The sequence below is a fragment of the Athene noctua genome, chromosome 15 (genome assembly GCF_965140245.1).
Source record: "Athene noctua chromosome 15, bAthNoc1.hap1.1, whole genome shotgun sequence".
Lineage (NCBI taxonomy): Eukaryota > Metazoa > Chordata > Aves > Strigiformes > Strigidae > Athene > Athene noctua.
The window spans coordinates 14,641,551-14,668,415 of record NC_134051.1 but is presented as its reverse complement, the minus strand read 5'-3'; the positions used below and the strand labels follow the sequence as shown (position 1 = coordinate 14,668,415).

General features: G+C 36.0%; 1 protein-coding gene across 5 annotated transcripts in view; it reads left to right on the top strand.

Annotated features, from left to right (window-relative positions):
• The window catches only part of PARN (poly(A)-specific ribonuclease), a 63,051-nt gene that overhangs the window by 20,430 nt on the left and 15,756 nt on the right, over positions 1–26,865 (top strand). For all 5 annotated transcript variants that reach the window (XM_074918887.1, XM_074918885.1, XM_074918888.1 and 2 more), the window contains 3 exons: positions 4,225–4,280; positions 9,008–9,094; positions 16,226–16,300. In XM_074918887.1, the coding sequence (XP_074774988.1) occupies positions 4,225–4,280; positions 9,008–9,094; positions 16,226–16,300 (218 nt within the window). The remainder of the gene's footprint in view (positions 1–4,224; positions 4,281–9,007; positions 9,095–16,225; positions 16,301–26,865) is intronic.

Sequence of the window (26,865 nt, the reverse complement as noted above, 5' to 3'; positions counted from 1 at the left end):
TGCTTATAAAGTCTTGATTTCAAGATACCTGAATCCTAGGTGTTAATATTTAAATACAGTTTCAAGATTGAACTTTTACATGATTGATGTGCTTGATAAGATTTTGGAAATGTTTTCTGTTTGAATAGACTTGTCAGCAGTGTGAACAGTGGGAGTAAATTTAAAATTGAAAAACCAAGCTTTGAAATTTACAAAATAGCCTTCAGAGGAAAGTAGTACTTTTTTTCAGTAGTTACTTTGACTTCTTTCATTATGTCAGCAAAGTTACAGAACTTCCTGGCTTGTCATTCAAGAATGGTGGCCAGCATATAGGTTAATGTTCATATAGGTTCATGATGAACATAGGTAAAATCTGTACTTTCAACTTCTTGTAAGAGTGGAACTGATTAAAAACAAACTTTGCCTTAGGGTTGTTTGGCTCTTTTAGGCATAATGTAGTAAGTTATATGATAAACAGCTCAATAAGCCAAGAATTCCAGAGATGCATTTCTGTAATCTTTATGCTTCACTGTTTATACAACATCTTTGGAAAGTCATGTTCACGTGAACAACCTGCTGTGAGTAATCCCTGATGAACACTTACGAGTTGAGATGATAGGACTTACTATATTATAATATCTAAGCTCTTATGTGTTTAATTTGGATGCTATATTGTGTTATATACTTTGGAGTTGATTGGAAACTTTTTGACCTGTTTTGTTTAGAGCAACATCTCTTCTCCTCTTCCATGCATTTCTTCGCCCCCCCAACCCCTCCCAGTCTTTTAATGACAACTTTATTTTAGATCTCTTTGGGTTGTTTGAATGTTGGGGTTTGGGTTTTTTGATGTAGCTGGAGGCAGGGGGTGAAAGAGGTGTAGAGAAATGAAAACACCATGTTTGTTGAGCTGAATAACATGATAGTCTGTAGAAATATAAATTATCGTCAAAAGATTTTTTTCATACAGAGGGTTACCAGAAACCAAAATTTTGTGCAAATAGCTTGGTTTTGTGCTGTATTTGTGGAAAATGTCTCTCCAGGGAGTTAGCTTCTCTGGCATGTATTGCAGATCAGTTAATTTCTCCCTCTGCTTTTCTATATTATTTTAATTTTCTTTGCAATATTATTTCAAAATAACATTGCTGTGCTTTTCTGCAGTTTGACCAGTAACTTTTCAATCACATTGTAGGAGTAAACAATTGCTGTCCTTGTGCTTTCAGTCACATGTGGCTGTACTAGTGACTGAGCTTGACTGGTAAACTCATCTGGGTTTAAAGAGATGCCTTTTCTTTTTTCAGCTGGATCAGTTTCTCTACACAGCTGTGAAAGCTTTCATCCTAGCCCAGTGCAGAGGAAGAATGTTGACTGCTTGAGAGTGCTTCACTTGCTGTGAAGTGGCATGATCATAGTCTTTGCTCTCCTTGTTTTCCTTGACTTGCCACAGAAACAACTGTCTTCCAAGTGGCTGCTTCAAAATACCTGAGTTCCTAGGATGTTATTGTATATGGAGAAATAGACCTCTGTCCTCTGGCTGTATTCTTTAAGCAGTGTAGGAAATAGCATTTTTTTTAGCTTGGTCAGTATAGCTTTTAAATAATTGTGAAGTAATGTAGTGAAAAGCAGTGTCATAGCTACAGCTTCAGGAATCTAGCTAATTTCATATAAAGTAGGCTTCACGTTGTCATACAGAACAACCTTATTTCAATTTTCCACAGATAGGTGAGGAATCTTATAACCATAACTATGGATACTTAATTATGGATTATGCTGCAGCTCAGTGTTTATAATCCATGTGATACTAGTGCTAACAAGATGCAGTTGCTGCTGTAGTGTACTTTAAGTGCACTTAATATTAAAATCAGTATTTATACTGTCTCTTTAGGGAGTGTGTGTGTTTGGGCATGTATGTGCTGTTTAGAGACACAGTTCTTTGACCAAACAATAAATGTAGGATTTGTTTCAGAGGATAAAAACCTGACCTTAATTAATCTCAGGTATATGTGTGTTTTTGGCATGTCTGTTCCTGCTATTGGCCACTGTATTGCTTTCCTCAACATGATAAGACCTGGGGGAGGGCATCTTAACTAGTATTCTCCCCAGAAGTTTTTGTTGTATTTTTAGTAAACTTTCTTTATTTTCATGAGAACTGCTAGCTAGGAAAATAAACTAGTTATTTTTACAATAAACTTTTTATTTTTACTTTTTAAAGTAGCTCGTTCCAAGAATTCTGTAAAAGCTTTTTCTTTAGATAGCTCAACTTAAACCAAACCTGTCGTTTTTTGGTTTGTTTTTCTTTTTTTCAAAATTTTGCTATCCTGCATGGGTGATGGACATCCTTCATCCAGTGAAGACTAAACTGCTTTTACTGACTAGCTGACATACTGCATATTTAGGCTATGCTTATCCCCTGCTCTGGAGTCTGAAGAAGGCTGTGGCTCCTACTAACAGTGACACTGATGATGTTTCACATGAAGACATGAGCACAAATCATAAGTAATAAATGTAACCGAGCATCTTTCAACAATCTGAAGTCTGTTGACTCCGTGTCTGACTCTAGCAGAGCATGGATCACAGACCTGCAAGTTCTTTTTTGCCCAGCTAGGTGCTCTGATGCGGTATGATCCTGCCTGATGATTTCCAGCAGGGATGGAATGGAGTCACTTCCCTTCTGTTCCTCCTTGGAAGATGTGTCCCATGGTCCCTCTTTGTATTCACCTGCTGTTTCATCTCATAGAGTTATTCTTATGGTTTAATCACCATGTCTCCTGTCTGTGGTTTTCTGGGTGGATGACTTGTTTTGGTTTTGTTTCTTTTTTGAGCAATAGCTCAGTATTACCCCAGATCTCTAGGAGATGTCAGGGTAAGGATGTTTTTCTCTGTTTCCTTGTGGAAGCTGTGTTCTGAAGCTCTGTGGCTTCTTCTCAAGATGCCACTCCAGTCCTGTTTATACAGATAGCTGTAGTGAAGCCAAGGCTATAGGAGTATGACACCTAAGGCTAAACATAATAAGAAACTCTGGCTCCTTAGTAAAGTATCTTCATTGTTCAGTGCTATGCTGGGATTGTTAAAATTTCTAAAGTTAATTGATACCGATGTTTTTAATTTTTATTGATAAAATTCCTTCTAGGTTCTGCAGTGCTTAGGGGGACACAGTGCACATTTTACTGTATCTTCCCCGAGATTCAGGAAGAGAAATTAGATGGGATGGTGTGTATTCTAAGTAGTGCCAGTTCTCGAAAGACCCTTTGGCTCACATGTGAACCTGTCATATAGTATATTTTCTCCCCAGTAGTTTTATTTTCTTTCTTCTCAGTATTTAAAGACAAGTTATCAACCTCATTCCTGTAGACGTTTCAGTGATGCAAGTAACCATAAGGACATAACATTCAAACTCTTAAAGATTAATAGTGAGTGTGGTATGATACAAAGAATCTCTAGGGATTTACAGATCCGTTTGCACCCTTAAAATATTTTTATCAGCTGTTTATATCAGTTTTTGCTTAGCTGAATACCGTAACTGTTGTCTGATAAGTATTTTAGAAGCTTTTTGAAGTTACAGTAGAAAAACTATTTTAGCTCTCCAGTGAACACAATACACAGCAAATGTTTTGTAACAGCAATGTGGAATCTATACCCATGACAGGATTTTAGGCTTCTTATTTTGGAGAGAAATAGTTTTCACAGATGAATATGAGCTTTTATTGAAGGCATTTCTTGAATGTTTTGAGAAACTCTTCAGTTACATGTTAAAGGGCAAATGACTTGTCCTGGTTATCTCCACTGAAGTGTCATGATGGCTTTTGCATTTTTAGGGATTTAAGATGCATTCTGCCTAAAGCATGATGCAGTGCTCAGAAAATGGGAACGTATGTGTGTATTTAGAATGACAGCTTTTGCACTATCCACCGTGTAAGTGGCTCTTGCTGTGCAGAGCTGCTACTTTCTAAATGTTTGTTTCCCTGCTTGTTTTAATTGTTTTCAGCAGTAACAGTTTGGGGCTTCTTTGTTCTTGTTTTGTTCAGTAAGTAAAATTACTAGCATGATGCCAAGTAACTTTTTGAATCTGGATTGTTAGATAATGGATTGGACTTAGAGGGTCTGTTTGTCTTAATATCACTTAAGATATGGTTGGGATGATTAGTTCTGTTTCTTCAGAAGCAACATCTAAAAAACTATAAAAAGGAAAGCTTATTAAAAGGTCTTTAGGCAGAAATTTGCTAATGGTGCTTTTCCATTTTGCTTCAGGCTATTTCTTATGAGAGTAATGGACATACCATATCTCAATTTGGAAGGACCAGACTGTAAGTAGCTTATTTCATTCCAAGCTTACTACTATTCTGACAAATTTCCTGGAGGAGGAAGTGTAAAGATTAATTATTGTATATCTAAAACATGGGACATCAGCTGTGTTTAGGTTATTAGCTGCTTATCAAATGATCGAAATGTTCCCTTTTTTTGGAATGAAATAGTAAAACCTTAAATTTTTCAACTTTGACTAGAGAATCTGCATTATAAATGGGATTGACTAGATCAGATTAAACTATCATAACTAAATGTTAACAGTTTGAAGCCAACAGCTTTATGGGTTTTTTGGGTCACTATTCTTATATGGCATACAACATTTAAAGTGTGGTCTTAACACTTTCCCCTCCTCCCCTCACTCTAGCAGTAAATACAGGATGCAAACTAGTGAATAGGAAATGGTTCTGAAAATCTGGCTGCTTTCCTTCACAATTTGCATGTAGCAGTACCTTTACTCCCATCAAAACAACAGAATTCTTCTTTTGTCACATGAGATTATGATTATATAAATGGAAAAATATTACTTGAAATATTTTTACATTTCTAGTTATTTCAGGTTACAGACCTGGGGCTGTAATAAGTTGCTAATAGATTTAAATGAGAACAGATTTTACTAATCTAAAGGGCCTTACTGTTATGGGATGTTACACTATGAGGAAGAAAACTTCATATGTTACCACTGATGTCTTGATTTATGAAAATATGAAGCCCTGGAGGTCAGTCTCATCCTCAACTAGATGAAAGCTTAATTTTATACTGTGAAGTCAGGTACATGAATGTCTTAAAGATGATACCCATCTGGAAGCAATATTGATGTGAAGACATTTTCCACTCCATGCATCAGAAAGCTCAGACTGGAGGATGACCCTTTATTAGATGCTGGTTTACTAGTAGCAGAATGCAGCTCTAGAAAGATGTAACTCCTGGAGAGGAAAATATATGCTGTAAAGGCATATATTTAATTTTTCAATGCAGTTAGGCATAATAACTGAGGTTTGGCTCTGCAGATCTTTTGGAATGGTTATCTAATTATGTTGCATACTCTTTTCCCCAACTGTTTGATATTGAGTGGAAGAATGGATAAATACTTTGGGTCATTGAGAGAATGCCAAAGCTACTAAGCTGTAAAGATGCTACTTCCACTTGCTAGCCAACTTACAGGATTGTTCTGATACTTTGCCAAGAAGAGTTGCCAAAAAAGAGTCTGCCTCTGAAAGTCTGTCTCTTTTATCTGAAAGCCACTCCTGTAGAACAAACTGATGCAGATGTTACAGCAGAATCTGAACCAGGATGACTTTCTAAGCTTCAAAACAGAAAGTACGTGTAGGGTGGCATGTTTGGCAGGCTGCTTTAGAAACACTTACTTCTATTTGGAGTTTCAAATACTACTGTAGGTTAGGGAAGCTATCTGGATGTTTGTTGTCTGTAGGGGGCATTTTTTGCAGAGAAGTCAAGTTATGCAAAGAATAAGGCCACACTTCTGTGGTAGAGAACTCTGTTTGGGGGGGGGGGCGGAGTGAGGTGTAGCAAACCAGGTGACTGTTGTAAGCTTTATTGTGTTTGTCAGTTTTTGTCCTGTAGTATTATAGATTACAATTTTTCCAGAAATAATGCAGTTTGGTAACGTATGCTAGGTCAAATAGTATTGAATAGTGTTGAAAGTGACTTTCATCATCATCTTTTCTTACTGTGTATTAAAAACTCCTTTGAAAATAGTGAAGTTGCACGAAATGACTGCAAAGCAGAACACGAAGCAAATATTTCACACTTGAGTAGGTAGAAGGTACAGATGTTTAACAGAAGGTTCAAAGTGATTTAAAGAATAAACAGATACTGGAGTGTGGGTTAGGAGTAGTTTTTGCTCTCTAATCAATAGAAAAAGTCTGTGGTAACATCTGAACCTGGAGCTGTCACAGTTATACTGCTTCACTACTGGGTTGAGTATACTTAAACCTTTGAATTGCTAGCTGTTGCATAGGCTATACTGCAATGAGTTAATCTTTGTTGGCTGGTTAAGATAACTTGTGGGGTTTTGGTGTTTGGCTTGTATAGTGCCAAAAAAATTGAGTTCTGGTGCTTAAAAAATGTTGTGTCCTTTCTGGTTTATGAAGTAGCAGATTTAAGGTACAAGACTTCACCTGTGCTCATGAAGGGATATTGCTTTCTTTACCTACTTGTGTATCTATCCAATCTGATACTCAAGTACTCATGCAAACCTGTAATTTGTTAGCACGGAGTTTCTGATAAACCCATGCAAACCCAGCTTGTTTTGAGTGAAACAGATTAAAGCACTTAGAATCTGCAAATCACAAGTGGCTGGAGGCTGGCAGCTATAACCTCTTCAGTTAATGCTGTTTCATCTGGAAAAGGCTATATTCCTGCATACCTGTGTCCAGTATCAATTTAATTTCAGCTGATATGATCAGATAAATGAAAAATTTACCCTTTTCTAAACTGCCTGGGTTGTGCTGACCAACTAATTAGACACCATCTTACAATTTATGAAAGGGTCATGTTCTGGTCTTCCAGTTTTTTCCAACTGAGAAACTAGGTTCTTTACTTACGTGGAGCAAAGCAAGTAGTTACTCAAAACAAAACTTATGAAACTTATTTTCCCCTGACTTCATGAAGCATTTCAGCTATGAGATGCTGAGTTACAACTGTATTATTTTTACTGTTGGTACGTGCATAACAGTGCTTTCATGAAGAATTTTTTTTTTTTTTTGTATTTTAATATCATAATTGAGTTCATGCTGCAAGCTTTTCCTTCAAAGGTAGATGCATTTGGAAATCTCTGTCCTATTTTCATGACATGTTTTGGTTAGGAGCTTGAGTTTGAGGCCTCTAACCGTTGTTTTCTTGAGTTTATGTGAGATGTTGAAGATTTATTTGGGGATTAAAATTCCGTTAACCCTTTGGGTAGAGGTGGGAAGGCTTTAAAACCAAAGCTGATTAAAAAAAAAAAAAATCCTATCTATTAAGGAAACACTGTAGCTGTTGAAAGCACTGTAGCTGTTCAAAGCTACAGTTCTCAAGTTCAGGCAAAAATAAAGCTTTACTTGTGGAATGGAGTTACACCTAGAAACATACACACTTTCTACTGTAGACACATACCAGGCTGAGGACACTAGCACTTACTGTAATTACTAGTTATAACTAAGCTGTAGTAACTGCCAGTGCTTATCTGTATTTATGAAATTAACAGCGCACAAGGCTTTCATCAGAAAACAGTGTAAAACTGCACTCTTAAGGAAATGTAGCAAAAAAACTTTGCAGGTTTGTCCTTGTGTAATGGGGTCAAGTCCACATGAAAGTCTGATGTAGCAATAACAAGTGGTTGATGGTCTGAATTTGGCCACATGTGCTCCATGGATGACATCCGCCTTGAAAGCCTCTCCTATTTTAATGCTAAAAGCTAGGGAGATCAGAAACTAGAAAAGTTTGTATCACAAAAGAATTTAGGAGGTGATTCACTAAGATGAAAGTCAGTCCTTGTATCTCTATACCCAAAAAAGAAGCTCTCCCTGGGTGGGTTTCCATGTGGTCAGGTTAAAATCGGATCATATAAAGCTGTGTAGTTAATCCTTGAGTTACACTTTATCATTTACTGCTCCAGTTTGTTAAAGGTAACACTCCAGTGGTTCAGCCTCTGTCTAACATCAAATGTAAAATGACAAGGGGAGACCTAGCAATGTGTCATGCATAAAAACATAGATCTCTGCAGATAGATGTGGAGAGGCTCAATTAATGATTTGTAAATAGTTTCATAGGGGAACGGAAAATACTGAAATACCTTTGCACCTTAAAACATAGCATTCCACTTGCTGCTTCTTAAAATATGATAGGAGTTCATGGGTTCTAAAAGCTCAAGGGTCTAGTGAAAGGAACTTCAGTTGGATGTCCATTGTGGTGATTTCTTGTACAAATGATCTTTACTGGGTGTTGTCAAAGGTCCGCCTCGTTCAGTAGCCTGCCTCTGACGAGGACCAAAACCAGATGTGTAGGGGCAAGTAGGGGCAAGTGTGTAAAAGTGAGGCCAATGTATAATCTTAATTTGTGGTGTACTCTTACCCTGTTTAGCAGTTTGACTTTGGATTCTCTCAGATTCACAAAGCTCCAGATAACTTTCAGTGTACACCAAAACCTACTTTTGCGCTGCTTCTTTAGGTGTTGGTTTTCATATGCTATTTTTTTTCTTGGTGTAGTTTTTAATAAACAAAAAAGTCTGTCAGTGTTTATATTCTAACTTGTACCTAATGTTATATTAAAAACTGAATTGAACATTGTTTCACGGTGAGTTTTTTGTTGACAGAAAAATGGCAACATTGAATGACTGCTAAGAATTTTTTAAAGCTGGAGCATGAAGAGGCAGTTGATTTTTTTTTTTTTTCTTTTTCTTTTTTTCTTCCTGAACTTGGCACAAAGGATGTGAAAGACTGGATTTGTGGGCATTTCCCACTGCGTGTAATGCTGTTTCAATTTCTTACACAGATGAGCTCATAGGATTTAGTATTGCTATTTCATTTAGCATGTGATTTCATGCATAATTACAGGCAGGTTTTCGTTGGTGCCTGGTGTAACTTCATAGATGTTGTCCTGCTGTCTTATTTAAAAAAAAAAAAAAAAAGAAAGAAGGGCCAAATGACCATATTGGATAACATTTTTAGGATATTCTAAAGATACTATTAGTGACTCTTGTTTTAACAGATGCTTTTTTGTTTTGCAGTGCAGCCAAAACGAGATCATGTTCTTCATGTTACTTTTCCTAAAGAGTGGAAGACTAGCGACCTTTACCAGCTTTTCAGTGCCTTTGGTGAGTGATACAGTCTATCCTTCCTTATACTCCCCCCCTCACCCTTTCTCACAGCAAGTACCTCTGGTTTTGTTTGTTATTTTTAATCTGTGGGTGTATATTTACTCCTAGCATAAGTAATGTTGAATCGCTTTCTGTAATTTTTGAGTGATGTCCTGTGGACTTTCTTTGTAATGCTGTGTTGAAAGTGTTTGCCTTGATGAACTGCTCTTCAGAAATCTTTTTGTGTGGTGCTTGATGAATACCATGGACCTTTGGTCCTTTTATTTACAGCCCCTCCTGGGAGGAGGTAAGAGTTTATATAAGGTGGGGAAAAGGAATGGGGATTAGTGTGGAAGGAGGATCAAGATTTTAGGAATAAGGTTCACCCTGCACTCTGCCTAAAGCCACATGCTAATTTATGTGAGTCTAGGTAAGCATGCAAGCTAGGAAAGAACCAATTTGATTTCGAGATTGTGAACACCATCCAAGTCAGAAGAAACAACAAAAAAGCTATTTAATAACTGGAGAGTAGTAGTCCTGTTGTTCCTTTACTAAGTATTAGTATATGATGTAAGCATATGGAGATACTAATTAACTGACAGTGATCTCCTGATACCTAACTCTTACAGCAGAAAATATTAGTTATACTGTGTGTTCCTAAATCAGAACAAAAACGATCTTCCATACAGCCCTGTGTTAGATGTTGTTTCTAAGATTTTTATTGCAGATTGGCTTCTAATTTTTTATTGCTAGATAAGATAATGCTTCAAAAGAGATCTTTTGGGGCTTGCAAAAAATGTCAACTTATTTTTATGGGGCTTTAATTTTTTGGTTTTTTTCTGAAGACATAACTCCTTCCATTTCTCAAAACATTTAATGTAAAACAAAAATTTCATTTTTATGAAAATAATTTTTTGCAGGATTTTCCAGGAATACTTGCTTGCAGTACTTACACTGTGTTATTAGAAGTAACTTATTAAATGTTACATATAAAAGACATTTATGCATCTTGTCTTCCTCAAATTTTTCAATCAGGATTTTAATGGGAAATTGCTTTTTTTTTAAATAAAAAAAAGGAAGCTATTTACGAAAGTGTTTATTGAGGGAGATCACTTAGAAAAAAAATAATCTTTGCTTTACATTATGTTAGTCTTGGCAGCTCTAAGCAGAGCATGTATGACTGAATTTGTAATTTCCCTATTCCTAAAAATTTTCTGCTTGGCACTATAATTTCCCCTTTTCCTGACCCCAGTCTTACTTAAAGTCCCAGTACCAGTTTTTTCCATTGGAGTATAATTGCTGTAAAACTGGGCATATTTTTCCACATGGTTTTAAGCAGATAAGTGACTAGTTGGCTCTCTGTTATGAAATGGACATTTCCCCTTTTGGAGACAAGCAAATGAAGAGATGTCTGTTTAGTTAGTACTTGATCAGTGTACTGCAGTTGTTTAATGTACCATGCTCAATGACTTAAGTTAGGGTTTGTAGGGTGGCAAACAAGTTCAGGACAAACTTCCCCCTAACCTTAATTGAAATAATTGCTGTGGTATCCATAAGGATGTTTAATCACCAGTAAAAAGATGGAAGTGTACTCAGTGTACTCAGTGTTGGCACTGTGCTAGTGTCCAGAATGTTACTGTTCTTCTCTTCACCTGGAATTTTGACTTGGTAGTCTGTGCAGAGTCTCTGGACCTGTATAAAATTCACTTAATTCCTTCTGACTTTTTGATCTGTATTGCAGCATGATGCCAATATAGTGCTGGTTATGATTTAATATTCCTGATTGGGAACTCTAGAATGTGAGTAAGTAGAAAGTTACTGAGATTCTTCTAGAGCTCCTATTACAGGGGTAAGAAACAACACAGTTTGGACATTGTTTCTATAGGCTTTTTAAAATTCAGCCATATCATTTTACATATTTTATCAACTCCTCCCTTTTGGTCTTGGTGTGAAACACAAGCACAGGTCACTACCACCAGGGGTCATACTTTCACGTTGCAAAATACTATTAAATTTTGAAATTCCCATTTCTCTCACTTCTCCAGATTTCAGACCTGAATGTCTTCATACCTGGATTTAAAAACTCCTGGTATTTGGGTAGTACTTAATCTGTATTTTGTTTTAGGTCTTATTGCCATGATATCTCAAAACAAACTGCATATTATTCCTTCCAAAATTCTAGGAGCACTCATGCTTTTTCAGTTGTAGTTGGACACAGAGTGGCGCAATGTGAGTTTAAGTGATTTGTCAAAAGCCAAAAAAATATGGCAGTAACAGGCATGAATCTATTAGACCAGTTAAACAAAAGTGGTTTTAATTTAAACTTTTAACTGGATTAAAAATCAGTTGTTAAATTGAACAGCAGCATTAATCTCACTTTATAGAAAAAGTATTTTGAAGTTGTTTTAGCTTAGTATGAGTAGAAGCAGAGTTGTAATCTTCCATGAAGCTTCTAATGAAAGCAGTGAAACAGCTGAAGGGACTGCAGTGTCAGACTTGGAACTGTTTTACTTTTGCTACTTTAGAAGGGGTGTTTGTGATTCTGAAGTCTTTCAGTACTGCATGCATACCAAGTGGACACCTGTTCCTGCAAGATGTTTTTATAGTCTCATGGGTGAATGTAGTTTCACTGTACAAGTACTTTCTGTACTATGGAGTCTCTTAGAACGCTTACTTTCTTTAAATTCTTAAATTTGTTTAGATTATTTGGTCATGCTGATGTAAAATACGAAGGTATTGAAATAGTATTTGTTGGAATACAGCTTTTGTATATAGCCTTCGCTTCTATTTAGATTAATGTCTTTGGGCTTTAATTAAAACACATACTATCAAAGTATTATAAAAACTGCTACTTGAAAATTTTCCAAGTGAGTGGAGTCAAACCTCTGCATTGTATTTTGTGAGAACATGGAGTCATCTTTAAGAGGGAGGTGAATGTTGACGTATTTGATGGGAGTCATACTCATCTTGAAGATGCATAAATTACTTTTAAAATGTAACCAGTCCTTTGTGTGTTTAAATCTTACTCTAGTAGTCCAAGCTACTATATAGGTGAGTTTTAAGTGACTTTTAAATACATTTGTGAGACTCACTTACAAACTATGACATCTGTTCCTGTTAACCACTGTACTGCAAACTCACTGTTAAACTTTTCTTAAAAAAAAAAAAGTGGACCCAGAAAAATGTCCTTTTCAAAGGTGAACAATCTAGTTTAAGGAAAACTTCTAGTACACAATATATAAAGTATTCTTCTGAGTTCATGCTCATATAAATGAGCTCTGACTGTTGTTTTTTTGGTTTGTGGGGGTGTTTTGGGTGTGGGCACTTTTTATGGTGTGGGGTTTTTTTGTTTCGTTTTTATTGATGTGGTTTTGTAGGGTATTAAAAATTTTAGTCCTATTTTTCTCTATCCGTTTCTGACCTTTCTTCTGTCAATGTTTCCTTCAGCTGTTCTTGCTTTCTTTGTACCCTGTCTTCCTGCGAGAAAGGTGGAAGCTCTGTTAACCCTTCTCAATTAATTATTCACCAGGAAAATGTTGTTTGTCTTTAATATGTGCTTCAACCCTTGCTCATAGAATAAAAGCTCCAACTATTTCTATTGTCTGATGCAGTCAGTGTCCAGAAACTGTTAGTAATTCTATCGTGGTGTCGATGTGGTTAATTTTATTTTTCTTAAATTTAAGAAAATGGAATATATTAATAAGCTTTTTCAGTTAAATGGAAGTCTCTATAGTCCTAATACCCATCCTGTGTGTTTAATTGTCACTAGCAGTTGTGTAGGAAATGTATAAGAACAGAGCCAAAGTAAAACCGCTTCCCTGCCTTCTAGCAATCTATAACTTAGGGACTCATGAGCTAGAGGTCACACTTGCAGCTTTTAGTTTGAGCCTTTCACAGCTTTCTGTAAGTCAGTTTAAAACATCCGTTATCCCATATATATTCTTGTCATCCACAGCACTTAGCAGCATTTCCCTAACTGCAGTCAAGCATTATGTGAAGAATTGTTTTGGTTTTAAAACTTCTGTATATATTATATGTCCCTTAGCTGTTTTATAGTGAAATACTGAATCCCCTCCGTATGTCTTTCTGTTCTCGCATCTCCTCCATAGATGTGTGTAGGCATCTTAGAAATTTCTCATGAATGCTGAATCCTAGTTTACTTAGTGTTTTCTATGGAAGCCTTTCCATACCTTTGGTCATTGTGATATAAAAAGGAAAATATGTTTGAATGACATAATCCGTTAGTATAATTTTATGATGTAGATTTTAATGGTGTTTGAATGTTTGTGTTTTATATAGAGAGAACTTTCAAATTTATTTGTATAAAAAAAGTTACTTTGTGCCTTCATTTCAGAAGCAACAGATCAGATTTTCATCTACTCCTATTTGGGTGAAGATGCTTCATTTCACTTGATAATTTTTTACTTTTTTTACCAAGGGACACTGACATTGCATGTAGTAGCAAACAGACAAGGGGTCATAGAGGCTAACAAGGGTGTTCTTCAAAGTACTGAAGACATTTGATCTACTCTGGAAGTGTAGAGAGAGAAATCTGCTGTTTTATTTCTCTAGAGCTGGTATTCTGTTACACTGCTGTATATGGTTTATTTGGATTAGCCTTGCAGTATGCTGGCATGCGGCGGTGTTGACTGCTAAATATTGTACTTCAAAAGCAGATGCATTTGCTTTTCATATCTTTATTGCCCTTTCACCATACTTTTGAAATGCACAATATTTACTGAGTGCTTAGCAATATTGCTGAATAATCTACTTTATTCTTGCCTCTCTCTTAAATTCTCATTTCTTAATAAAAATGAAATGTGACATCGTCTAAAAAGTATCTTTTAAGCATGGAGAATTGCATAAGAGCATTTGCTGCAGTTCTCTTCGGATCGCAGCTCAGTGTCCACTATTTAATGTTTGATTTGTTCTTAAAATTGTATATTTAAAATGTGTGAATCTCAGTATAAAGGCAGTGTGTGTTGGCAGGTGTCAAAATGCTTAATTATCTAAAATATCAAAGTCATTTAGAGAGCAGCAGCCTTTCTGCAGCAATGAATAAGTATCTGATACTGAAATGATGTCTGATCAGTAGGATGGACTTTATTTATTTTTAATTGGGACTTCGTGAAAATATGGGCACCAAAGTCCATTTGACTAGTGGTGGAACTCCTTCAGGAGATTTTAGTCCGTCACTGATCCTCTTTGATATTTTTTGCTAAAGGCACACTTGCAAGATGTTCAGGAGAATTTTTCTTTCTGATCTTTATTTTGGTCTGTTCAGGGTAGTTATGGAATTAATTAACTACATATATAGTAAGGGCACAGAATCTGGACAGAACTTCCGTGTTGTAGAATTACAGGAGAGTATTTTCTCAGATGTTTCAAATAATTGTTCAGAAAATTTTGCAGTTACTAATGCAGAAAAAGAGGACTTGATACATAAAGAAATTCAGAACATTATCTTGTCAATGCACTTGGAACAATGTTAAATCGTGCAGTGGTTTCTAATATTTAAAGGGAGCTCGGTGTCAGGGTCCTACCAAATGCACTACAGTTTTGAGTTGCAGTCATAAATCAGCTTGGGCTTTTCCTGTGCTGTGAAATCTTAAGTGTCCTGCCAAAACCAGGTAAAGACCCTTACCCATACACAGCAAAGATCTGTGTTCTTCAAAGACTGAATTACTAGAAATTGAATTTATTTGCCGTACAAAGTGATTAAAGAAATTAAAACATTTGATTTCTCAGTGTAGTCTCTTCTTAATAGCAACCTTTGCCCTTTAGTATAGGGAAATGTCAGAAACCATACTGAATTGATTATGGTTTTGGCAGTGATCAAAATGATTATAACTTAGTCCTAAATAGGTGGCTACTCAAATGTATAGCATGCAAACTAAATCTAACTAGGCTTTTATTTTTGATAATTAGAAAATCTGTTTATTATCTGGCTGAGTTTCAGAAGAGACTTTTATAATCTTGTAATCTGTAGGATAAATTAGATTTAAATAGATTAAACATCTGAAAATAAAATATTTTAAGGCATTTTTAATCATGTTTTTAACCTTGTAATGTCTGAAGGTTAAATGGTGGTGTAGTGTTATATATAACTTGATTTCCTAGTCTACCTGAAAAAAATTGCACCTATTTTCAGTATCTGAATTGTACTAACAGTAGAGTACTTAGATGAGGACAGGAGATGTAAATGGATTTCAGACTACAATAAGACCTTCTGTCTGGAATGGGAATCTGCTTTTGCTTGATTATGAGCTCTTTTAGTGCTAATGTGACATTTTAAGCCATTCACATAGAAAGCGCGCTAACTGCTTGATGAATGGGGGGACTTATTTCCAGTCACTGTTCCGTTGTGACAGCTTCCAAATGAGGTCCACGATTTTACACATTTGTCCTCATGTTTACTCAAATTGAGCTGTCATTGCACATCTAGGAAGTGGTGTGTAGTGGGATCCAAACAAACCAGAATTTGAAAATTTAGAGGGTCGCAATAACTGGAGTTCTCCACTTGTGCAATCAATCTCTCCACCCCAGCTCTACTGGAATTACATGTCTTGAGTGTCTTGTGCTGGTAGAGAAACAGTGAGTGATAACTGGAGCTTGTCCATGCTGTGTCTGTAGGAAATGATGTGGTTCTGAAGGATGGGTAGGTTTTAAAACACAAAGAGCTGTTCTTTATTTTAGTACAGAGCTAAAATTTCCCAGGAAAAAATGCTTCAATTTTTGTTGTAGAATTACATAGAATACATGATGGGAAGACTAGAAAAACCTCTAAGATTATTTAATTTGTTACAAGATTTATTAAAAAACAAACAAAACAAACTCTATGAAGAAACAGAAGAATACTCTGGGAGTGAAAAAGGTATTACACGTGTCCCTTTCCTTTTGGCCCTTACTCAAGTGGGTCTGAGGGTATACTATACAGGATGCATATGCAGCCCTAACAGTCACTGCTTTCTGAACAGTTCCAGGCTCATGTACAACTGTGTAGGCACTACGCACCTTTACAGTGGACAAAAGCATTCTCAGGTGAAGTTACTCTTAGTTGACTATCTTTTCTGTCATGGCACATCAGATAAAATCTGTGACTGAGCCCAAGATAAAAATAGTCATCATAATTTCTTTTGCTTTTTCTAGGTAACATTCAGGTTTCGTGGATTGATGATACATCGGCGTTTGTATCATTGAGCCAGCCAGAACAAGTACAAATAGGTAAGTGTTTCTGAATTTACTTCAGTAGTAAGATTTGATTTCAACTGGCTCCTGCAAAATGCTCTCAGCCAACAGGGTCCATGACTCTGATAACAGTATTTCAACCAAGTCAGTAGTTTTGCCATAGGAGGAACTAAACTTTTATAGTACCAGCACATGTGCTGCAGCAAAGAGAAGCCCGAACTGGACTTGGTTGAGAGTTTTGTGTTTCATTCCATGACCCTCCAAGTACCTGAACCTGTAGGTAGAGTAATGCTAGTTTCTTCACGCAGTATTTATTGAGGTTACTTGCTGTTACTTTGCACAAAGTAGAGCTATCAAAGATTTTTATGGTCTTTGCCTTCAAATATCCTTTGGACTGATACACCTCTTTGGTTTGGTTTACATTTGGAAGTAACAAATGCAGTGGAAAGCCTTTTGTATTGTAGAACACATGCAAAATTATAGTCTCCTAACAGTTTTGACTGCTAATGTGTCCACAGTTTCTGTATTGATAATTTGCAATATCTCCAGACCTTGATCTTTTAATTTTTATTTGAACTTTTGAGCTTAGTTTTGGAAAAAGTTCATGGACAGAAGTTCTACAGGAAGTATACATGTTTAACTTTTTTCCTGAAAGTTCATTGGTTTTGAGTTTGGGGTGGGTTTTTTATATATATTGCTGCTTAGTTTGGATTGTAGGAGAGGGATTAGTTTAAAGAAAAAATTTGTGCATGATTACATAAATACTTTTTGTGAACCCACCTCCCTAATTCACATAATTAGGACAGATAGCAGAATTTTACTATGTACAGTTGTGCAAAGTACTCCAGAAAGAACCAGTTCCAGTATAAGAAGCTGACTGAAAGCATAGAGCAGAACATTTGTATATCGTAAGAAAAATACAAAATAAATAACACTCTTGAAAAAACATCAAGAGTTAAGTACAGAATAAAGGAAGAGACCAACACCTCTGAATTTACTGAAAATACTGCTTCCAGTTATGAGGAAAAGCAATCTTTTTGGGGTGTGAGGTTTTCTGGGTGGTTTTCGGTTACTTTTTTTCTTGTTGATGTTTTGGGGTGGTGGTGGTTTGTTTTGTTTGTTTGGGGATTGGATTTTTAAAGATTTTTTTTTTTTTTTTTTTTTGGTTGATTGTAGTTGGGTCCATAAGCTTTTAGTGTTTTCTGTAGTTTTGGGGGGCATATATTTGAGGACTGATCCATAAACTTACTGCTGGGAACAATGACTGGGAGTGGACCATTCTACACCATTATTTGGAATATGGTCGTATCATCCCTATTTACTGCAATGCGTGCATCAAATGCTGTGGAGCCAGTAAATACAGCAGTATACCTAGTGCTTTTGATTAAGTGGCTGAAATTCTGTTGCACTTAAGAGCTATCCTGCCAGAATTCCCATGATTAAGTTCTAAAAAGAAAAAAACAAATTGGAAAACCTCACTGAGTTTACCATCATCTATCTTACAAAGCTCAAATAAAGAAGCTTTCAGGTTCTGTATGCATAATAAGTGCACCTCTCTAATTCCTTATTAAAATCCTCTGAGCATTTATCATACTTCCTCATACATATATATCTCTGTGGAAGGTTTTTAGTGCTTACCAGCAGCCTTACAGCAAGAGCCATTGTTTCTTCATCTATATATAGATATAAGGACCATATAACTTCTAGTGAGAAGTTCCAGATAAAGAATTATGTCAAAATTTTATCTTAGCTAGCTCTTTTAACTCAGGAAAGCAGTGCTAGCACTTCTTGCATGTGTTGTGTTAGCTTCTTACCTCTGAAGCATTCATGGTTTGTATACTGTATGTATTATAGTTAGTGGTGATGCCAGCACACAATCAAAGGCTGGAGGGAAGTGCTGTGCATACAGCAACAAGTATGGTACAAGATTGGAGGAAATAAACCTCGATCTAAACTATCTGAAGTAAAAATGTACTCTGAGTTGGGCAATCACAAATGATATGTTTGTGAAGTAGCAACTTACCTGAAGTGTCTGAAGCTTTTTATTTCAGACCTGATTACTCTTACTCAGAGTTTGGTCTCCATGAGGTATAGACTGAGAAGAAGTTGAATATAGATAGTGTTGGAGTTGTTACATCTTTTTGTTTTTCCAAGAGGATACATCTTTGTGGTGAAATACAACAAAATTGTGTTTACTGCTTTTTCGTTCAGATACCCTGATGTACAGAATATCTATATGCCATTGGAAGTTTATATATCTGTGCCTTTTTTCCTTCCTCTTCTCAAGCTGATTGTTTGTTTCTCTGAGTGGGACTTGCAAAACTATTTGTTTTCAACAAACACCATGTGTTTTATGCCATTTCATAAGCAGAAAGCCTTCCTAGGTGCTGCTATGATAACTTCCCTACCGCTGTCACCTCAGTTACTTACCTAATGTCTGAATGCTTGGCGTACGCGTTCACCACTGCTGTTTCTTTTTTTTTTTTTTTTTATTTTTATTTTTTGTTATGGCAACTACATATTGTGGAAAGAACTGAATGTCTGCAGAATATTTAAACTGAATCTTTCTAGCACTGCTCTGTGTGTGTGTGTCTTTTTTTTTATATACTTTGACAAACAGGGAGGCTTGTTCTGTGGCCTATGTGCTAGGAAACAAGTTATTTGTTTGAAAGCTCAGGTGATTATAGTCTTTCATAGATTTTTATGAAACCAGGTTAGTAAAATCTCATATACTGAAAGCCAGCCAAGCTGATAAACTGTAGCAGCCTCAATTACCAAAAAGCTGTGTGATCGTTACTGTAAAATCACTTAAACCTCTTGGGGTTTTTTCCTGTAATAAATACATCATAAAATCAAATCTGTTATTCTGTTTCCTGATCTTAAATTCTTTAATGAACTGCTTTGGCAATAAAAGTCAGTATTTGTACTTGTGATTTAGTGAGCTGTGTTTAAGTGAAGAACCTAGGAAAAACTAATTATGTGGCCTGGTTTTTAACCTGTTTATATAAATATGTCTGTGTTTTCTGAACTATATAAAAAGGCTTGGAGAACTGTCAAAACAGCATGATACAATGCAAGATATTGCTGCAGAGACGTTTATTCTTACCTCTTAAATATGTTTCTGGCTTTGAGCTGGTATTAATATGTGTAGTTAAGAAAGCACACGTGCAACAAAAACATTTATGGAAAATAAATGAATTGAGAACAGGCAGGATGTGTGGAAGCTTCCCTGTATTGATAAAGTGGTCAGATTTGCACTATGTGTGATTCTAAACACTGTAAAAACATCCAGACTTATTTTGCATCCTTTTAATAGGGGAACTCTTTGGGAAAAGCTATGAAAATAGAATCAGTTTTGTAATAATCTGCATGGAATGTTAACTGATTCTAAGTCTACCTGACTTTTTTTTTTTTAAACTCAATTCAGATCTGGGAGGTGTCTTTCAGTTGCAGAAGTGGTTCACATACTGAATATTTGGGTGAACTAATTTGAAGTTAAGAATTGAACATCAGATCATTTAAAGAGTGATCTGCAGTCATCCCTTAGATGAGATGTACATACTCAGGATAACCAGTTGATGAATCTGGCTTGTTTCTTAAACTTTTCTTCAATGCCTTTTTTTACTTTTTTCAGCTTTGTTGGTGTTAAAACAGAATTTGAACATTATTCATCCATATTACTGGTTTTGTATAACTGTATCTAAGGGTTGTATTGAAATTGTGATAATCTTGTGTCTAAAATACAGGGTTTTTTCCATACTGCTTTGAAAACTGTGAAAAGCTTTGCTTTTACTTAAAGATTAATTTTTATCTGACTAAAAAAAGAAGGGGGGGGGAGGAGGTTCTTCAAGTTGTCTTTCACATTTCAGATAATTACAATTAATTTTCATGATCATGCTTAATTTTTACATCAAACAAATGACACATCTCTTAAAATGTGTCACTGTGTAAGCTGTTCTAAGCTGTTTCTGTTGCTTCTAACTCTGCTGGCTTCGGGTATTTTAAATGAACTAAAAACTTGTTTGTCTACACCCTGGGAATAGGCATAGAAATCCATTTTGAATATGTAGGTAATAAAATATATCTGTTCATCCCCGAGTGCTCTTTAAAACAGCGTTCCTGAGTTCTGTACTATCATGGATGGTAACCATTAAGACCTATTCAAAAATTGATTGATAAAACATTGGTCCATATGCTTTTCTGTTTAAAAAGTATAAATCTGATTAGCTGAATTAAACTAATGAATATCTCTTCAGATTTCACCTGGTGATCAGTAGTGTGTACATGGCCAGCAAGAATGCACACTGAAGTTTTTTAGTTGTTAAAGTGTTACCCTGAAGGACCTATGAATCTTTGCATAGTACAGAAAGATTTGTTCCATCTTCCACTTATTTCCTTCAGAAAAAATAAGTGGGGGAAAGGGCAGTATTTTTATAGACAATTTTGGAACGGCTTCTAAGTTTCAAACTGAATATAGCATGCTTAAAACACATAAAACAGAAACCTCGGGAAACAAGAAGCAAATCCCTTAACCTTCTCATTTTGCTGCTTATAATAATGTCCAAGAATCTTCACTTTATTTGGTTATTCATGTGATTCACATATGGGCAGACTCTGATTTAATATGAGTAGAAAAGGCTTGTTCTTATATAAAATCTTACTACTCTTTACCGTTGGAACATAAACTTCAGCTTGAAGTGGAAGCTGCATGGGTACAGATGGTTAGTTAACTGTTTCATAATCACCCCAGAGTTTGGTGCTGTGTCTATATACGCGACTTGTACCTGTGTCTTTAGTGAGGGAGGATTGTTCTTGAGTTCTAGTGGGCTCTGTTCTCTGTGTCAGTTATCACTGTTGACCTGCTGTGTTGTCATGTTAAAGTCAATAACAAGTTTGTGTAAGTGGTGGTTTAGGTGCCTCTAACGTGTCACTTTTTGCAATACTCTTTGCTGTAAAGGGATTTCCAAGTTACAAGCACCTGAAAACAATAATGGACAATAAATAGTCTGTTTTCTGTTGCAGTTTGCTGTTCACGGTAGGTAATTAATAAAAATTTGATAATCCTTTAGTTGGACATCTGGGAGATAAAACTTACTGTTGCCACATTGTACTTCATGTGGTCTCAGCCTTTCTGTCGCACATGGAGCACATGCTTCTACAGTGTGTGGTAAAAGATAAAGCAGCGTGCATTCTTACAGTCAGAACCAACTTTTGGTGTACAACTTCTGGCTCTGACCACATTAAGCTTGCTAGATAAGTGTGCTTTTGGATGCTGTTCAGCTTTATATATTTATAAAGTTGGCTTTTCATCTGGAAAGGTTGGTATGAAATAAGTATTATTTCAATGCTTCTTGACTTACAAGGGTGTAGGCTTCTAGTCTGGAAATGGTGGGGAAGATGGGAGAGAATTCAGCTTGCCTTGAATTTAAACCCAGTATTTTATTTTAGTTAATAAATTGATGTAACCTTAAGTATTTCAGTGTTTTAACCATTTCAGTATCTCAGCCATTCTGGGCAGTTGTTCAGTTTGTGAGTCCTCAGTTAATGCTTTATATCCATCGTAAACACTCATTATTCATGGTTTCCTTCAATTTTGTTGCCAGCTAACTCTCAGTGACTATTTAGGTCGCTGGTCTAGAAAGAACTTAGATGCACTTTTAAAGGGAGGTTTCTTTAGATGTTTTTGCACTTGTGAAGTCTTTATAGTCCATCTAAAATACACTCTTAAATGCTGCTGCTTGAGTGTGGATTAATTTCTAAAACATGGGAAAAGTCTTCTGTTAGATTTGTAAAGTGCTTGAAAGTAAAACTGGGTTTCTCTTCTGAGACATTGATGTAGTCAATGTTAATGGAAATAATGGACAAATTTCAGTGGCACTTCAGAATATACCTGTTTGAATTTTTTTTTTCCTTATCAGCTAACGCTTGCTCTTAATACTCTTTACCTAAGGCTTAGGTGCAGTTTAAGAACTTCTATGTTCTGATTATGAGCAAGTTCTACAATATTTTAAGACCACTGGTTCAATTTAAGAGTTATTTTAACTTGAGGATCTTCCCCAAGAGTGGTTTTTTTGCTGATCTAAAATGCAATAAATACACTTAACCTGAAATTTTAAATACACGTGAAAAGCAACAGCTTGTCATAAATGGCAAGCATTGAAATAATGTTAAGTTGTTCCATGTGTTAGTGCCTTGATATATGAGCCCATATAGAATTTACTGTGTGCACGATGTCGTCTTCCTCTAGGCATTGAGTAGACCAATGTATTTAGTCAGCAGGGAAGCAATGGACTAAAACAGGTGCAGCAGCTGAAATTGTGATGGTCTTCCAATGTTTCTTGTTTAAATCATTAATCTTTCTGAACTTGAGTTTCTCAGACAGGGCTGAACTTCATGGATTATTAGTGTTTTATGAGGTTTACTATAGAACCCTTCTATTTAGCATGAATGCTTACCACCTCAATTTAAAAATATACACAGGTATTTTGAGGTTGTGTGCATGAGTCTCTTCTCATTGAATTTGTGGAAATGGCAGGTAGTATCTAATGTATTAGCCAGATTCTTCAAAAAATTATTCTGCGTGGCTGTGTTCTTACCAATAAGATAATGTGAAATTCCTGTCAGATACATGCTCTGGGCAGGAAACTTCCTTAATTAGACCAAGGAAGCTGGAGTCGTACTGCAGTATGCCACATCCCAGCCATTACTGTTACATTACTTTTTATTCAAATTATGTGTAGTTTCAAACAGTTCCTCTAGCTTTTTGTGATTTCCCCTCTCTTCCCCCCCCTATCAAACTTTGGATTCTTAAAATCCACAAGGTTTTGATGTTTTAGGAAAGCCTGGTTTATATTTTCCATCACTGACTTTACTTTGACTGAGTTTGCAGTGTTGAATCTTATGCGACACATATATGTGTATACATACATATGTATTTCTGTGCAGAAAAATATAAAAAAAATCTTGGTATTTCTCATGTTAATATTTGAGTGGCTTGAATTTTTGTGCTGCATCAAAATGGCATTTAAGATGAGAAACTAATAGTTGTGTAATAATTGTAGTATGATATAATCACCTTGTAGATGTGTGCTTTTACATTATTTTTATGCAAGTTTGGGTTTTTTAAAAACAAACGTTACCTGTAAACTGCATCTAGTTTTTCAAAAGATCATAATGATTTGTTATACATGCCTGTATACTATGTGAGAACTTGAATGAAATAGTTTCACTAGGAAGACCTAAGCAGTTAGTCTGCAGGTTTACCATGGGTAATAGATCTAGTTTTATTTGGCATGTCTTTTTAGATGGGACAGTATCAACACACTTGTTTGATGCAGTGGTGAATATGTTAATACTGGTAACGGGGTGAAATCATTCCTGTAGCAAACTATCTGATGGGTGAACTCATCATCTGGATAGTTCTTTTGGAGGCACCCGACATGTGGAGCATTAATAAGGTGCTTCAGCTGACAATGTCCGTGTTAAGCTTGAACAGTCTGCTGGACAGCACTGCCATGAGGATGTTCCAAGCTCAGTTCTCTAGTTCTTGTTCTGAAGTTCTAAACAAGTGTCAGAAGTGTCATCAGACTTTGCTGGAGTGTGCTTCCTGCAACTGCTCAGCCTTAGCTGAAGCGTTTAATTTGGTGGTATTAAAATACAGCTAACGGTTTGTGCTAGTCTTAATCCTTCATGGTTACATAAGGGGGGCCCACTCCAACAGTGAGCTCTCACTGCTTTTCTTTTGCTGCTTCTGTGTCCAGAAAAAATAATAAAGGAAAATTCCTGCTAGTTCAGTGAGGGGAGCTGGCTTAGCAGGTCAGTAAACACCAGAAACACTAAAGGAGGGCCCAGGACCAGGTGGCTTGGAGCAGGGGCTGAGGAGTAAGGCATGGGATTCTCCCATTTGGTAACAAGCTGTGAGATGAAATCAGCTGTCTAGCCAGAGCGTGGGTTCTGTTCCTTTCTGAAGAGTATTTCACATCTGAGTTCTCTGTGCTTTGAGTAGTAATAGACATTGAGCCCTTCTATCTGACTGGGAAAGAAACATTCTGTACACTTTACACTTTTAATTTGTGGATTAACAGATATGAACACTTTACTAGTACTGCTGTAAATGAAAATTCTTCAGTGTTGATATAAAAGCATTTCTGTAGTAGTAAATGCAGGAATGAGTTGTGGCAAATTTCTACTTGTCTTATTCAGGAATCTTGACTATAACAAGAAAATAAATTGCTGGTTGATTATATTCTAGTCATGGTTTTACAGTGGAACCTGTGGTATAAATCATAATACAGCTATTTTACAACTTTCAGCATTACTGATACAGAATTAAGAGGACTGATTACAGACTTGACTTCAGGTACCTGCAGCCTTATTTTTTTCTCATCATTTGGAGATAAAAAAACCCAACAAAATCCCCAAAAACCAACACTCTGTACCTTCTAAGATGAAATATAGTAGGTTTTTTTCTTAATACAATGTTGGAAGTCTTTTGAGTACCTTTTCATTTGATTTGGATTTTTTGAAATGAGTTAATACATTTCACAGCTTTTGTTTCAGTTACTGAGGTATTTAAACAGAGTGCAAAGGTTAAGTAGCTTGAATTCTTTCCGTAATTAAATAACTTCATCTTGAAGAAAGTTAAAATCCTTTGTAACAATCTGCATACATGTACATAGTGTGAAATGTCTCAGTGGACTGTACTATCATCTGTTCTTTGTCAAGAGAAATATTTTGAGTTTAAAATACTGTCCTCTTTCTCTGCCATGCTTTATACTTGGCATTTTTTTTTTCTTCTGTAAAACCATTTTCTTTCAGATCACCTGTTCACTTCCCATTTTCTCTAAAGTGGAGAGTGAAATACTTCCTTGGTTTGCTCTCTAACTTGCCATCCTCCTCTACAAAGTGAAGAGCTGCTTTGTCACCACATTGATACTGGTCCCTGCTCTGGATTCAGAGGTCAGAAGAGATGACAGTCTTTGTAAAACAGATTTTTTTTAAAAACATGTTTTAGAATCCCTATAGGCACTTTCTGCTATCTTAGGCTAATACAGAAGAAGAAAACAGAAAGGGATGATCAGCACCAGGTACAAATTGGAGTTTTGATACAACCTCCAGATAGTTGCTAATATCAAATCTAATTCAGAGACTATGGATTCTTCAAATTGTTAAATTACTTTTCTCCATCAGTCTCTAGTATGCAGATTCCTTGGAGCAAGAAAATACATCTTCACCAACCTTAATTTGTTGTTTCTGTGCCATCAGCATGCAGCTTGTGAAATTGGGTACAGAGTTTATTAACAAAGTGGATATATTTTGTGTCTTGGAAAAACACTGTCCTAGCATAGTGATTTGTCCTTGAATATTTTGTACTTAATTCTGTATCTGTGTATCTGAATAAAAGTGGTTCTTACAAAGTTAAGATTTTCTTCATGGGTGTCAAAGATTAATATAGTATTTTACCTTCGCTGATTTGGGGTTTTGTCTAAATTTTAGACATATAAATTTCAAAGCATGTGAAAATGATCAGTTAAATAGTGTTTGTTTTATTTTAGTAAATGCAATACAGATTATTTCAAAGAGCTGTGTTTCTCAGAGTAGTTTGAACAGGTGTTCTGTGTTGGTGAAATAGATAAAAAGTTCTCTGACAAAATGCTGAGACTTGACATTTGTTAAATACAGTACCTTCCAGCCTGTTTAATGTTTGGGCAACTGAGGAGCAATACATATGCAAAAGTTCAATTAAATTCCCTTAGGAAAGGGGGGGAAAACAGGCATGTGAAGTAATTGGAAACTTGTTGAAGCACACATTCTATGATTGAATGCTACAACTGGCACCAAGAGACTTGAGACTTCTAATAGTTACATTGAGGCTACTTTCCTCATCACTGAATTAAAGATGGAATAAGTCATTCTGCTGACCTCTGAGACAGTCAACTGTAATTATATTTCTGGAAGTACATTGACTAAGTAAATACTTTTTAACTTCTTCAGGGCTTTTGAATTTTTTTTTTTAAGTGATTCTGGGATCCAAAATTACACTGCGTCACAGGTTTCAAACAATTAGGCTCTGACTTCCACATGGTTAAATGATTTTACCTGTAAAAGAAATTGTAAGTGAATTTTAATCTCCTGACCTCAGAACAAAGCAAGACCTTTCTGTCATGATGCTTCAGTGCAGGATGATCCTAGAGGATCTTTCATGACATCTTGCTACCTCATTTTATTTAATTCTCAGAAATATATATATATATTTTAAATAAATTGTTTGCATTGAGGGTTTTTCTTCTCTTTAACCTTACTTGAGGACAAGGATCTTGAGAAGCACACTGATGAAGTGTCACTTCATTCGGCAATGCTGGGCCAGTCTGCTGTAGTTACCTTGGCATGTGCAGAAGGGTTTTGATGCAGCAGCGCAGCTATTATGGAAAATGGAAAGCAGGCAGTCAGGTTTTTTGTAGCTGAATTAGCAGTTATTTTTGACTCCCTTCAGTTACAACTGAAATAGTTGTTTGACTGTTTGAAGTAGAACTGTGCAGGATACTTCTGCTGAAAGTGGAGAAAACTGTTTTCAGAACAAGGTTTCATCTCAGTAAAAGCTT